We start from the raw sequence: 16,043 nt of genomic DNA on the forward strand, positions 1-16,043 counted from the left end.
AAACACCATAGGTGTATAGAGAGGGAAAACCACTAGATTTTGATCATGTCTTTCAGTTTTCTAATAACTTGCATAAAATCAATTCAGCTATATAAACATTGTTCAATAGAGCTTAATGCTTGTGTGTAATCAATAAGTAATCGCAATTTATATATAGAGAGGGAAATCTTCCTCTATAAATACATCCTCTATTTTTAGAGTGTGTATAGAGAGGGAAAACCACTGGACTTCAATCATGTCTGAAGGTTCCTCTTAGAACCTTTCTTAAAAGGAGATACAGAGCTGCAAGAAAACTCAAAAGTTTTCTTTTTGTTTCAATAACTTTTTGCATAATAAAAACACCATAGGTTTATAGAGAGGGAAATCACTAGACTTTGGCCATGTCTTGGTGTATTTATCTACTTGGATAAATTGAAAATATTCCTCTCTGAACCTTTCTTAAAAGGAGCTACAGAGCTGCTAGAAAACTCTAAAGTTTCCTTTTTGTTCCAATTATAACGTTTTGCATAATAAAAACACCATAGGTGTATAGAGAGGGAAAACCACTAGATTTTGATCATGTCTTTCAGTTTTCTAATAACTTGCATAAAATCAATTCAGCTATATAAACATTGTTCAATAGAGCTTAATGCTTGTGTGTAATCAATAAGTAATCGAAATTTATATATAGAGAGGGAAATCTTCCTCTATAAATACATCCTCTATTTTTAGAGTGTGTATAGAGAGGGAAAACCACTGGACTTCAATCATGTCTGAAGGTTCCTCTTAGAACCTTTCTTAAAAGGAGATACAGAGCTGCAAGAAAACTCAAAAGTTTTCTTTTTGTTTCAATAACTTTTTGCATAATAAAAACACCATAGGTTTATAGAGAGGGAAATCACTAGACTTTGGCCATGTCTTGGTGTATTTATCTACTTGGATAAATTGAAAATATTCCTCTCTGAACCTTTCTTAAAAGGAGCTACAGAGCTGCTAGAAAACTCTAAAGTTTCCTTTTTGTTCCAATTATAACGTTTTGCATAATAAAAACACCATAGGTGTATAGAGAGGGAAAACCACTAGATTTTGATCATGTCTTTCAGTTTTCTAATAACTTGCATAAAATCAATTCAGCTATATAAACATTGTTCAATAGAGCTTAATGCTTGTGTGTAATCAATAAGTAATCGCAATTTATATAGAGAGGGAGAGAGCGATAATCTTTCCTCTATAAATACATCCTCTATTTTTAGAGTGTGTATAGAGAGGGAAAACCACTGGACTTCAATCATGTCTGAAGGTTCCTCTTAGAACCTTTCTTAAAAGGAGATACAGAGCTGCAAGAAAACTCAAAAGTTTTCTTTTTGTTTCAATTATAACTTTTTGCATAATAAAAACACCATAGGTGTATAGAGAGGGAAAACCACTAGATTTTGATCATGTCTTTCAGTTTTCTAATAACTTGCAGAAAATCAATTCAGCTATATAAACATTGTTCAATAGAGCCTAATGCTTGTGTGTAATCAATAAGTAATCGCAATTTATATATAGAGAGGGAACTCTTCCTCTACAAATACATCCTCTATTTTTAGAGTGTGTATAGAGAGGGAAAACCACTGGACTTCAACCATGTCTGAAGGTTCCTCTTAGAACCTTTCTTAAAAGGAGATACAGAGCTGCAAGAAAACTCAAAAGTTTTCTTTTTGTTTCAATTATAACTTTTTGCATAATAAAAACACCATAGGTGTATAGAGAGGGAAAACCACTAGATTTTGATCATGTCTTTCAGTTTTCTAATAACTTGCATAAAATCAATTCAGCTATATAAACATTGTTCAATAGAGCTTAATGCTTGTGTGTAATCAATAAGTAATCACAATTTATGTATAGAGAGGGAAATCTTCCTCTATAAATACATCCTCTATTTTAAGAGTGTGTATAGAGAGGGACAACCACTGGACTTCAACCATGTCTGAAGGTTCCTCTTAGAACCTTTCTTAAAAGGAGCTACAGAGCTGCAAGAAAACTCAAAAGTTTTCTTTTTGTTTCAATAACTTTTTGCATAATAAAAACACCATAGGTTTATAGAGAGGGAAATCACTAGACTTTGGCCATGTCTTGGTGTATTTATCTACTTGGATAAATTGAAAATATTCCTCTTTGAACCTTTCTTAAAAGGAGCTACAGAGCTGCTAGAAAACTCTAAAGTTTCCTTTTTGTTCCAATTATAACGTTTTGCATAATAAAAATACCATAGGTGTATAGAGAGGGAAAACCACTAGATTTTGATCATGTCTTTCAGTTTTCTAATAACTTGCATAAAATCAATTCAGCTATATAAACATTGTTCAATAGAGCTTAATGCTTGTGTGTAATCAATAAGTAATCACAACTTATGTAATCACACTGGACTTTGATCATCTCTTTCAATTTTCTAATAACTGAAATAAAATCAATTCAGCTATGTAAACACTGTTCAATAGAGATTAATACGTGTGTATAATCAATAAGTAATTGCAATTTAATTCAATAAGCGAAATTGAATGTGTTTGCACCCATGAGTGAAGTTTTACACCATGAGCCACAGTTTTAGTGCTTTTTACCATAATAAGTTGAAATACTGTACTACTGAGAAGGCCAACAAACTAGGGACATTATTTCTAAGAACTACAAGAAAGTTAAGAGCAGTTACCAGCACCATTTTGTTTTTGTAAAAATAAAAATGAAAGCTGATGAGTAAAAACTGATGAACTCTTCCTTTAGTTTAAGAAAGTTTAAATTTTGCTAATGTTTAGCCATACCTTCTAAGAAAGTAAGCTTTTAGTTTTTTTTCGTTTTTTTTATTTTCTATAAAAAAAAATAAAAAAATAAAATACAAATGTTTCCCTTGTGCCCAAAATGAGTACTTTCTCTGTTGTTTATTTAATTTTTTTTTATTAGGTTTGAACCATCTGTTAGAATTATGTTGTTAGAACCATCTTTGGGGTTCTTATCTAAAAAAAAAGATGGTAGTATGTAAGCATCTAAAAATGTATATTTAATTTTTTTCCAAAATTTGCCACATTTTTTTTTTTTTTTTTTTTTTTTTTTTTTTTTTTTTTTTTTTTTAACATATCCTCTCCTTCTGTTATTTTTTATTTGGTCCAAAGTAAAACTTCTGGAATTTTAATACCTTAGATCCATCTGTGCCACCAGGGTCACCCAGGGTATAAAGAAGAAGCCACAAATCTTCCTGCAAATTCGCTGTTTCCAGTGCATCTTCCCACTGAAATGGAATTTAAGTGTTTAGATTTTGAAGATTTGTTTAGATTGACAGATTGGCAGATTGGTTATGCTTGGTATATGGTGTACATGCCTTTGCGGCATGTTAGCGTGTACCCAATGGTTGCCAGTGGAGCACTGTATTCAGTAGGTATACCTAGGGATTGTCCATACATAGTATGTGGCCAAGGTATCTCCATTGATGAACTCTTATTACATCTGTCAAAATAGGCTGACCTGTTTTGTCATGGATGGAATGGTTGGTATCCTCTGCTCCTAGTGGATGCTGATAAATCTTCTGAGACATGTGTTCTCAAAAGCAAGAATTCTCCTCTCTTGTCCTGGTTCAAGTGTCAAGTTTTGGGTGCATAAAGGAGAACTGTCATGACTTTACTATCAAAAAGTCACAATTTCAACCATAGAGAGAAGCTTTGAGAATGTCAAACTTCTCGTAGTCTGTTGAAGGCTCCATTGGCTTGACCACAACCGGTTCTGGACTCCACCCGTTATTTGCCGAAACAAACCCAACCCCTCCCCTCTCAGACAACCCCCACCGTACTTCCCTCCCTCAGCATCATCTTGCCCCCCCCCCCATATAAAGAACACTCCCAATTTGACTTATTCCTAGATCACCAGGAAACCTTTTTCCCTTCCCTTGCACTTTATCCCCCCTGGCTTACCTACCAGTATGACTCTGGTTTAAGAATAAGCTGGCAGAATGATCCACAGGTAACACCTCCATGCAGAGTTTCTAAAACTTCAAATAGTAAGACGAATTCCACCGTATTTGCATCCCAACTTAATAATATTCTCGTAATTTGCCCACTGTCCTCCTTTTCTCTCAAGCCTGGTCCAGTCCGGCCTTTTAATAATGCCTCTAAACCACCCCATTACCCACAGTATCCTCCTCATAAACTTCAACCCCAAATAACTCCATCCCGAATTGAAAAAAAATCCCAATACCCAAATCGGTTTAAATTTCCAACTTTCCTAGTTACCAATGCTGAGAGCCTGAATTTTGATAAAATTACAAGTGCTGACTTTGTGTTATCAAAGTATCCGAACGCTGGTATTTGCTTACTTGGCGATGCGAATGGCCTGAGGATAGACTCTATCTGCACCTCTCTTAATATTAAACAACTGGTTAAAATATCTACAACAAAAGGTAACACCTCTCTGGATGTTATTTGTTCATTCGTGAATAAGTATTACAACTCCCCGCAAGCGGTACCACCATTAGGAGGCAGTTACCACTATTGTCTTCTTTTTTCTCCCTCTTCAGCCATTGAACATTCCTTTACTACCTCCATTGGGGTTTGCCGTCCCCTCAGCGACATATGCCTTTTTTCTTTTGGATCATGGCTGACCAGTGAAAGTTGGTCAGACCTTTATAATTCTAATAGCCTTGATGAAAAAATTTTGATTTTTCACAAAAAACTAATTGATTCTTACTCATTATGTTTCCCAGAAAGAAAAAAAAAAATCAGAAAATGCTCCAGTGATAAACCTTACATAAACAATCACATAAAAATGTTATTCCGCACGAAAATAAACTTATTTAACAGGGGTAATTTAGCTGAAGCAAATAAGTTAAGAAAGGAATTAAAAAGTCAAATTAGAAAAGCTGCCCGAGCCTACTATAAAAATAAAATAAAATACTTGCGCCATGATAAACCAAAGAACTGGTACTCTGAAATTAAAAAACTTACCGGCAAGAGTCAACAACAACTAAATTTTAATATAAATGAACCTCCAAAGGCCACAACTAATGACCTCAATAAGTTTCTGGCTTCTATTGTCTAGAGTCTCCCACCACTACCTTACGCATTTCCAGATATTCCTGATCCTTTTTCATTCCCACATATTTCTCTACTTGATGTTGTAAAAAAAAAATTGAAAAACTAAAACAATCAAGCATTTACCCTTTAGATATTCCTGTTCCTCTGATTGAAGCTTTCAGTGATTACCTCTCAAAACCCCTATCCACCCTGTTTAATGAAATTACCAAATCTGGACAGTTCCCTCAATATTGGAAACAAGGCTTTATTACCTCAATCAAAAAGAAAATCGGAAGCCTGGCTTTGATGGCATTCGTCCTATTACCCTCACCTCAATTTTTTCAAAATTGTATGAAAGTTTTCTCGCAGACTGGCTTAAGATGAAAGTCCTCCCCCTCATTGATCTTAGACAGTTTGGTAATATCAAATCCATGTCAACCTCTCATTACCTGATCCATCATGTTGATACCAAGGGTAAATTACTTGAAAAACCTAACAGTTGGCTTAATCTGATTTCTATTGATCTTCAAAAAGCTTTTGATTTGATTAACCACAATTTACTCATAGATAAACTTATAAAGGAATTCCACATTGAAACTGTCCTTGTTAAGCTCGTTGCCTCTTTTCTCTCTAATAGATCTCAAGCAGTTAAATATCTAAATGGTTTCTCATATCATCTCCCCATATTTAATGGCATTCCTCAGGGGACTATTCTAGGCCCTCTTCTTTTTTCTCTTATGATTAACAGCCTTTCAACCCTTTATGACAATTGGTGGAAATTTGTCGATGACTTGACAGTTTTAGAGATATGTCATAAAAACATGTTTAGCAACCCAATGGGCATACTCCAAGCTATTGCCTGTGAGGCCTCTTCCCTTGACATGACAGTTAACCCTTCTAAATCCGCAACAGTCTCAGTAAGTTCCTTAAGTATCCCCTCCCCTTTTTCTTGCTCCTATTCCTCCTCTGTCACATCTCTTAAACTCCTTGGTGTTACAATTTCTTCTAATTTGAAATGGAATGCCCATATAAATAATATCCTACGACAAGCAAACTCCTCGTTTCCCTCCTTAAACTTTTAAATAAATTTAGGTGCCCCCAATCACATTTACTACAAGCGTACATTTCTTTTGTGAGTCCTATGTTAGAGTATTTTTGTCCTGTGTGACACCCTTGCCTCTCAAATGAAGCAACATACAAGACTGAAAATGTCAAAAAGAGACCTCTCAGAATTATTTTTAAAGAGGGCAAGATACTATATTTGCGTTTGTTAAATATTTCAAAGCTCGAAACCCTTAAGAGATGAAGAGATAGCTTGTGCCTCCATTTTGCTAAAAAATGCCATAACAAACCCTAGGACGGCAAGTATTTTCCCCAAGCGTCCCTCCCCATCCAGAGTACGGTCGCCTCGACCTGTTTCTGAGCCCGTCCCTGTTTTGTCCCCCAGTCGCTGCGTTACTTCGAGATACAAAAGAACTTTGGCCCCTTTATTACAGAAAAAATTAATAAAATGTCCCAATAGTTTCTTTTTTTTCCCCTCTTTTTTGTCCCCCCCCCCTTCTTGATCAGATTTTATTTTTAATTATTTTATTGACTTACTGTAGTTGGATTATTGACACTTTCTTAGTGTCCCTTTTAATTTATCTGCCTTTATGTCTCGCTCTTTTTTTTGTGTATATTCGCTTATTCCCCCCCCCCCTTCCTTTTTTAGGTCTGTTCTAATTATTTTTCCGATTCGTATTTGTGTAAGTTTAGTTTGACCAGTTTTTAACTTTTTAACTTTTGAATTGACTTTTTAGAGCTTTGGTTATTTACTGGTAAATGATTTTTCTATTTCGTTGTTGTTTTATGCATTTTGCCAGTTTTAGTGCAACCATTTATAATGTCGACTCCGAAGTCCGAATTCGGCCCTTTGTGGGCTTGTGATAGTGATCTTTTTGAAATAAATATCTTATCTTATCCTACCAATTCTTGTGAGCACGTATTTTATGGCACATCCTGCAATTTCAATTATGCTTCCCATGTATTTGAAATGGACAACTTGTTCTAATTGCTGGTATCTTCAAGCAATTCTCAAGGGTGAGTCTGTTTTTATAATGTATTTTGTTTTTTTGTTATTTACTTTTAGGCTGAGCTGGCAGCCTCTTTTGCTTACTTGGTCTAAGAGTTTCTTAAGTCATTGCTTGCACGATTCTAATGCAACAATGTTGTCAGTGAAGTATATCATTCAGGAGTACTTCAGGTTTCAGCTGGATGCTGTCTGTACTGGTACTTTGAATTTTGTAATCAATTACAATTACAAAGAGTAGCAGAAACAAGACACAGCTTTGTTTAACTCCTGACAGGATGAAAAAAAAACGGGTTTGGCCACTTGGTGTCTTTAGACAGCACTCACTGTCTTCAGAGACAGTAATGATCAACAAAATTATCTTTTCAGGGATTCTGTAGTACAGTAGGATCTTTCACAGACTCTGGCAGTTCACTGAGTCAAATGTCTACTCAAAATCAATGAATATCATACAGATCTTTTATTGTCACTCTCGTCTTTCTTTTATGGGTAGCCATAAAGTAAATATCAGGTCAGCACAAGAACGGTTGGATCTGAATCCATATTGCTTGTCATGGAGGTGTCTGTCAAGCTGTGAGCTGATTCTCTGCAGTAAAATGCTGGATGGCAGTTTATTCGGTATAGAAAGCAGGCAGATTCTGTACCAATTCCCTGAGATGGTTTGCGTCCCCTTTCATGAAGATTGTCACTGATGATTTCATATACAGCTCTTGAGTCACCTGTCTTTGCTGCTTCTTCTGCCTGCACTTATTTCTGCTCAATCAAATTTCTCCTGCTATTTTTGGTACTCTGTCACTGCTTTATCCATGGCTCTATATTCTTTGTTTCTGTTGATCTGAGATAAGTCTTTGGGTGTTAGGGGACTTGTCTGTTGGATAAGTGATGCTTTTAATGATTTCCTTTTTTCTATTTGGTACCATGTTTATTCAGACAGCAATTGGTCCTTTGGACTCTTAGTGCAGCCACTGGGGGATTTTGCAGTATTGCCAAAGCAGAACTTTATGCTTTCTCAGATTTTTGTTGTTGTCACATGATCTGGTAAAAACGGTGCGTCAAATCTATTAGGTACCTCCAGCTTAAAGGCTTGCTTGAATTCTCTCATGCATAGTTTGTCTGAGTCAAAGATCGGGTTTGAGGGAGCTTTTTGGCCCTTTTATTTCTTTTTAATTTGAAACAGAGTTGCTGCCATCAAGTTGTGGCCTGAGTCAACGTCAGTTTCTCTGTACCCCCTACCAGGTAAATTTCATCTCCACTTCTAATTGGAGATATACTACTACTGCCAGTTTTGCATGTGGGCCCATGAAGCGAGCTTTCAGGATTCTAGGTCATACTGGCATTCACTACAGTAGAGCTTGAAAGGTATGATTAGTCATCACAAGGGCAACACTGAATTCATGTTTCTGCCCAGATCCGCTATGGATAATAGTCATATTTTCGTCCAGTTTCTTTGATCCAGAACCTAGCCACCAAACCTCTGACAAAGCCAGAAAGTCAAGGGGATAATCTTGCAGGGCTCTCAGTAATTTCTCAGTCTTGGGAGCTTGAGACATTGTGTAGCTGTTTCATAAGCCAAGGTGTTGTTTCACATTCACAAATCTTGTCCTTGGGCATGCAATAGTCATCATCAAAAGGGAGTTGATCCGAGGCTGAATTTTGGTGTCTCAGTTGCAGTGTTGTGTTCTGCTGAAGGTAGGTCCTTGAGGTCGAGGGTGTGAGTTGCAAGCCCACTACCCAACCCTCCTCATTTAATGGGTACAGGTCCATCATGCTCCACTGACCCGTGCAAGCCATGGTTCCTTACATGGTTGGGTTGTGAAAGTAAGTGTTATGCAAGTAACTGGAAAGGAAGTTAGTGGTCTCTACAAAATATTATAGGAAAGTAAAGTTTTATGATTCTTAGTTTGTTTTTTTTTTTAAGTAGCGAAAATGATTTCTCTTTTGACATAGATTTATGAAAAAGCTTATGTATAGTTTAACAATTAGTTTGTGAAGTTTGAGTTTACCACTTTAACAAAACTTACACAATAAAGGTCTGTTTCATGCTCCCCTTTATCCAAGACTTTTTCAAACATGAATTGTTTCAAATTTTGTAACTCTAAAGATAGTGAACGTTATCAAACAGTTTGTGGTAACAAACTGTGTAAGTAAGGAGCAACCTGGCTCAATAGTAACCAAAACTCTAAAAAACGGAATTTTAATACTAATAGATATATCAAAAGAATCGGCTTTTTATGCTCATTTAATATGTAAATTTCATTAACCTATCAAAGGTTTAAATCTTACCTATCAAGGCTTTCAAGCCTGAGAAAATGTTCCTGATTTTCGAAAAAAGGGGAAACACCCCCCCCCCAAATGTCACGTAATCATAATGAAAATCACACCATCAGATTCAGCGTTTCAGAGAACGCTATTGTCTAAGTTTCAAGCTCCTATCTGCAAAAATGTGGAATTTTGTATTTTTTGCGAGAAGAAAGATCACAGATGTGTGTTTATTTGTTTTTGTTTGTTTTTTTCCCCTGGAGTGATCGTATCGATCCAGTGGTCCTAGATTATTGGGAAAGGGCTCATTCGACGGGAAATTAAAAGTTCTAGTGCCCTTTTTAAGTGACCAAAAAATTGGAGGGCAACTAGGACCCCTCCCCCCTTTTTTCCCAAAAATTTCCAACCAAAATTTCGAGATAGCCATTTTGTTCATCATAGTTGAAAGGTCCAATAACAATGCCTTTGGGTATAACATAACGCCCCCCCCCACCGCCCCAGGGGAAAGGTCTTTAAGTTATATAATTCGTCCATTGTTTACGCATAGTAATCTTCATTGGGATGTATGCATACATTTTCGGTTGGGGGGAGACAAGTTTTCTGCTGGGGGTTTTCCACAGGGGAAGTTTCCAGGGAGTGAACTTCTCAGGGGAAATTATACACTGCGAGACTTTGCCAGAATTCTTAAACAGAATTCTTTTTATATGTCTTTCTTTCTCTTTTCCGTTCCAATTTTACGCGCGGAGTGGTTAAGAGTAATTGTCCGGGGTAAATTTTCACCGGGATTGAATTGTCTAGAGAATATTTCCGTGTATCCAGAGGGGGGGGGTAGGGGGTTTGAACCCGGCCCGAAATATTTGTTTGACTCGTAAAAACGTAACAAAAATGGACATAAACAAATTTTTTTTGCTTTTTTGAGTTTTTTTGTGTAGACCCCCCCCCCCCCGAAAAAAATCTTTGAGTAAAACCTTCTAAAAAAATCCTGGCTATGGCCTTGCCTTGGGGAGGGGATTTCTCTGGGGAGATGGGCCAGATTTCCTGGCAGTACTTAAAAAACGATCAGAAATTAAGTAAAAAACAAGTTTTTTCAACTGAAAGTAAGGAGCAATATTAAAACTTAAAACAAACTGAAATTATTCCATATATGAAAGGGGCTGTCCACTCCTCAACGCCTTGCTCTTTACGCTAAAGTTTTTTATTGTTTTAAAAAGTAGAGTTGTGAGAAAGAGTCAAACTTTAGCATAAAGAGCTAGGTAGCATAAAGAGCTAGGCTCTATAAAGTTTGTTTTATCCTTAAAGGGTTTGCCTTCTTAAGATAATATATTAGTAATTTTTGTGGGCTTGATAAAATCACTAGATTTGCCCGATTTAGCCTGCATAGCTATTAATTTTTTTTGGCAATATTGTTTGTACTATGGGCAAGGCAATGTTGGTAAAAGCAGCAATTTAGGACATATTTTTATGTTTTTACTCTCAGAAGTATTAGTTTGAAGTATCTTTTTGAATTTCCGGTTAGTAATGATTGATCAAATCAAAAGTTTTCAGCTTTGTTGTTACTGCTTTTATGTTGGTAAAAGCAGCTATTTCAGACATATTTTTATGTTTTTACTCTCGGAAATATTATTTTGAAGTATATTTTTGACTTTCTGGTTAGTAATGATTGGTCAAATCAAAAGTTTTCAGCTTTGTTGTATGCTGCTACTTCTTAGACTAATTAAAAAAAACTTTTTCCACAAAATAAGTTTTTCAAAGAAAAGTAAAGAACTCCATTAAACCAAAAATGAGCAAAAATAAAATCACATAATCTACCAAGAGTGAAACTACCACAAATCAGCATCGATAAATAAAAGAAACCCAAAAGGAACAGAAATCACCATAGATAGCCGAGTCAAACTCAAAACGAGCAGAAATTAACATGAGTAGGACTCAAAATCTCTATGCCTTCCCAAGGCCAGAACATAATTTGCACTTTACTGAAAAAATATAAATGTTTTTACTTTTATAACGTTAATAAATCAAATAATATTAACATTTTGATTACGAAATTTCAGTAGGCTAGATGTATATTAAACTGACAATGTACATTCATTTGTATTTTTTTTTTTTATTAAAGTGCAAATTATGTTCTGGCCTTGGGAAGGCATAGGGATTTTGAGCCCTACTCATGTTAATTTCTGCTCGTTTTGAGTCATCCTCAAAAACAAAAAAGTAATTTCAGGAATATTCAACTGCGCCGAACAAAATAGCCATCCAAGAATATTTACCGGACGTGTTTGGGGAAATTATTGGTAGGAGAAGCGATGTGAATTACTTCTTAATTACTGGCGAATATTAAAAAGGGCCATCATCTGTCCCAGAATTAGTCGAATGAGCTTCACTGTTAGCTTCCACAGCATCGCGCTCTCGGCGAACTCTTTTGTTTCAAGGGAACAACTTACAACCCAAGTTTTAAGCGCTATAAGGGGACTATCCTTCTCAAAGACCTAATTTCTAAAACTTAACCAAATTGAACAAAAAGGCTATCTAAAAATTTTGATCGGATGTATTTGAGGAAAAGATGGGCGTGAGAGGGGTTAGTTGCCCTCCAATTACTTTTGACAATTAGAATGGGCATAGCCATTTGAATTTCCATTCAAATGAGTCCTTTTTCAGGTTTCAACAACAAAGCTTTGAATAAAAACATTATATAACCCCAGGGAATAACTTACAACCTTTACCTTGAGGGTTCTGGGGGGAGTGTCATGCTCAAAGATATAATTTCGGACCTTTCAACTACTTTTAACAAAATGGCTATCTCAAAATTTTGATTGGATGTGTTTGGATAAATGGTCGGCGTGGAAGGGGTGTTAGCTGCCTTCCAATCACTTTCGACTACTAAAAAGGGAACAAGCCTTTCTAATTTCCAATTGAATGAGCCCTTTTTGAAGTTTCCACAACATTAGTATCTAGAAAAACCTTATATGTCTCCAGGGCATAACTTACAACCCTTGCCCCGAGGGCTGTGAGGGGGTTATCATCCTCAAAGACCTAATTTCTATAACTTTTAACTACATTGAATAAAGTGACTAGCCAAAAATTTTGATTGAATGTGCTTGGGGAAAAAATCGGCGCGAGACGGGGGTTAGTTGCCCTCAAATCACTTTTGGCTATTAAAAAGGGCACTAGCCATTTGAATTTCAAATCGAATGAGTCCTTTTTCAAGTTTCTACGACAAAGCTTTCAATAAAAACCTTATATGCCCCCAGGGCATAACTTACAACCCTTACCCTGAGGGCTATGTGGGGAGTGTCATCCTCAAAGATATAATTTCCGGGCCTTTCAACGACTTTGAACAAAATGGCTATCTCTAAATTTTTGATTGTATGTGTTTGGATAAATGGTCGGTGTGGAAGGGGTGTTAGTCGCCTTCCAATTACTTTCCACTATTAAAAAAGGCACTAGGCATTTCGATATCCAATCAATGAGCCCTTTTTGAAGTTTCTACGACAAAGCTTTCTATAAAAAAAAAACCTTATATGCCCCCAGGGCATAACTTACAACCCTTGCTCTGGGGGCTGGGGGGTTGTCATCCTCAACGACCTAATTTCCGGAACTTTCAACTGAGTTGAACAAAATGGCAATCTCAAAATTTTGATTCCATGTGTTTGGAGATATGGTGGCCTTGAAAGGGGGGTTAGTTGCCCTCCAATTATTTTTGACTATTAAGAAGGGCACTAGCCATTTCAATTTCTATTCTAATGAGCCTTTCTTGACATTCGTACGACAATCTTTTCTATAAAAACCTTATATTCCCCCAGGGCATAACTTACAACCTTTGCCCTGAGGGCTGTGGGGGAGTTTCTGCCTCAAAAACATAATTCCTATCTGGAAATCAACTGCTGAACAAAATGGCTATCGCAGAATTTTGATTGGATCTTTTTGGGGAAATGATGGGCATGGATGGGGTTGTAGTTGCCTTCATATCACTTTTGAATACTAAAAACGGCACAAGCCACTCCAATTTCCAATCGTATAAGCCCTTTTTTAAGTTTCTATGACAATTCCTTCGATACCAAGTGACCTTGTCTAAGACCAAGAAAAAAAATAATACATTGTAACAACATCGTTCTTTACTTAGGCAGAGCTACTGCACTGCCTATGATAGTGTTGAAATGTCCACCGAGCAGTACTTCTAAGGTGTCAGCATGGACTTTCTTTAATTTGAGAGAGTGGAACCAAGTTGCTCAAGCAAGAACTAATATAAATTGGTTCTAAAAGATCTAGCAGTATGTTACTCTGCCTTCGAAGTCAGGGGCTAATTGAAAAATGCCTCTTGTTTGTTCGTGTAGTTTCCTAATATGATCTCCTTCATTTTAGGACTATGATGGAATGAATTTTCTGAACAAGCACACTAACAGTTAAATTCCCCTAGAGTGTTTCCGATTAATTGTTTTTGAAGCCATATTATAATTAAGTATATTAAGGAGGAACGGGAAAAATGGACGAACCAGGATCATCAACTGAAAATACAGTGAAGGTATGTATTTTTATGAACTTTTACATATGATGCTTTTTAACCTACTGCCCATAATCCAACTAATTCCAGATTTTCAACAAAAGTTCAAGCTGGAAATCAGATATAATTTTTTATTTGATTTTTTTTCCATTGATTTCCATTTGAGAATCAAATTTTCATTTGATTTTTTCATTTCATCTAATTTTTTATTTCATTTTATTTGATTTTTTCCTTTGATTTTTCATTTGTTTCAGTGAGGAAAGATGTCAGAAGCCATACCTAGCATTATTTGTTTTTCTCTGTTTTGTCAAATGCACAACGTTATCCACATTAAGCCAGCAGCATGGCAAGCACCATAGCAAGCACCAACACCCAATATTATTTATGTTTCTCTCTTGTGTCAAACGCACAACGTTATCCACATTAAGAAAGCAGCATGGTAAGCACCATAGCAAGCACCAACACCCAATATTATTTTTGTTTCTCTCTTGTGTCAAACGCACAACGTTATCCACATTAAGAAAGCAGCATGGCAAGCACCATAGCAAGCACCAACACCCAATATTATTTATGTTTCTCTCTTGTGTCAAACGCACAACGTTATCCAAATTAAGAAAGCAGCATGGTAAGCACCATAGCAAGCACCAACACCCAATATTATTTATGTTTCTCTCTTATGTCAAACGCACAACGTTATACACATTAAGAAAGCAGCATGGTAAGCACCATAGCAAGCACCAACACCCAATATTATTTATGTTTCTCTCTTGTGTCAAACGCACAGCGTTATTCACATTAAGCCAGCAGCATGGCAAGCACCACTAGCACCTAAGCAAGCACCAGGACCTAACATTTATTCTTCCCTGTTGTGTCAAATGCACAACTTTATCCACATTAAGCCAGCAGCATGGGAAGCACCACCAGCACCATAGCAAGCACCAACACCCAATATTATTTATGTTTCTCTCTTGTGTCAAACGCACAACGTTATCCACATTAAGCCAGCAGCATGACAAGCACCACCAGCACCTAAGCAAGCACCAGTACCTAACATTATTTATTTTTCTCTGTTGTGTCAAATGCACAACGTTATCCACATTGAGCCAGCAGCATGGCTTTGAAACTAGTAATTACCAAACAGTTAACATGCACCCTAACTTGTTTAAACAAGTCTGACTCTTAAGAAAAAGGAAATCAGACGAGTTTCTAATAAGGTGAAGATCTCAATTTGATTAAAATGATTCAGAAGGAACTGTTATTGTCAATGGCCAATATTTGGCACCCTCAATGGAAGGAGGGGGAGACGAGTGAAGTAGATGAAACCAAGTTTGAGCTAAACTTGAGGGAAAACCAAATTTCTCTTAACTGAAGAATATGTCAGAGTTGAATATCCTCTAATACATTTAACTGTCATACAACAGACAGTGCCATTTCCTACATATCCAGGTAAAGTATGCATACAAATAAATACAATGAAAAGAATTGAAAACATATTTTAGCTGATAGAGCTTTCAGCCTAAATGAGACAGTGATGGGGCAAGATTTTTCCTGTCAGAGTTGCCACCCTCTTCCAAGATGACTTGTTCAACTAATAGCCAAAGTTGAGATGAGTCCACAAATCAACTATATAGACAACCCTCCCATGGTGAATAAAGTTGAATTGGTAATACCAAACAGACACTTCGGGAATTGGCTCTATTCTGTCTGACACTTCTTTAACGGACTTGAAAAAAAAACAACGAAAGCTTAACTGGCTGCATGCAGACTTTAGCTCTAATTCAAGTATGTATACATATTTTTCTTTATTACAAGAAGGAATCGCTCAAGGTCTATCATGGTTATAATTTAAACCAACTTTACAGTGGAACCAAAAACTTAGTAATTTGCTAGCAGCCAAAAACGCTTTTAACCATAACACATGTAGAATTTAGGATCCCATTTTTTGTTTCTATTAGTATTAACTATAAGGGTTCATTGTGTTCGTGTTCAGTGTCTCTGTAACAGTTGGTAACGTTAGTGCTGCCATGTCTCAGTGTTTAGTGTTGTTGTTAATAATTGTATGAATAAGTACTGCTGTGGTTGGCCTGCTGAAGTTATAGATTCCATACCCTTTAAAGGTTATTACCTTTTTGACGTGGATAAATATAAGTTAAGGTCATCAGCCATTTCATTAAATTATGAAAATATTTTTACTCTTAAGAAT

At 36.3% G+C, this 16,043-nt stretch overlaps 1 protein-coding gene across 2 annotated transcripts in view; it reads left to right on the plus strand.

Annotated features, from left to right (window-relative positions):
• LOC148944053 (CTTNBP2 N-terminal-like protein) overlaps positions 1 to 16,043 on the plus strand; it is a 125,410-nt gene that overhangs the window by 29,998 nt on the left and 79,369 nt on the right. For both annotated transcript variants that reach the window (XM_089099684.1, XM_089099685.1), the window contains exon 2: positions 13,702 to 13,861. In XM_089099684.1, coding sequence (XP_088955810.1) covers positions 13,823 to 13,861 — 39 coding nt within the window. In that variant the 5' untranslated portion in view covers positions 13,702 to 13,822. The remainder of the gene's footprint in view (positions 1 to 13,701; positions 13,862 to 16,043) is intronic.

This window comes from Artemia sp. Qi Xiang Cuo, chromosome 14, assembly GCF_049724085.1.
Source record: "Artemia sp. Qi Xiang Cuo chromosome 14, ASM4972408v1, whole genome shotgun sequence".
In the NCBI taxonomy this organism is placed as follows: Eukaryota; Metazoa; Arthropoda; class Branchiopoda; order Anostraca; family Artemiidae; genus Artemia; species Artemia sp. Qi Xiang Cuo.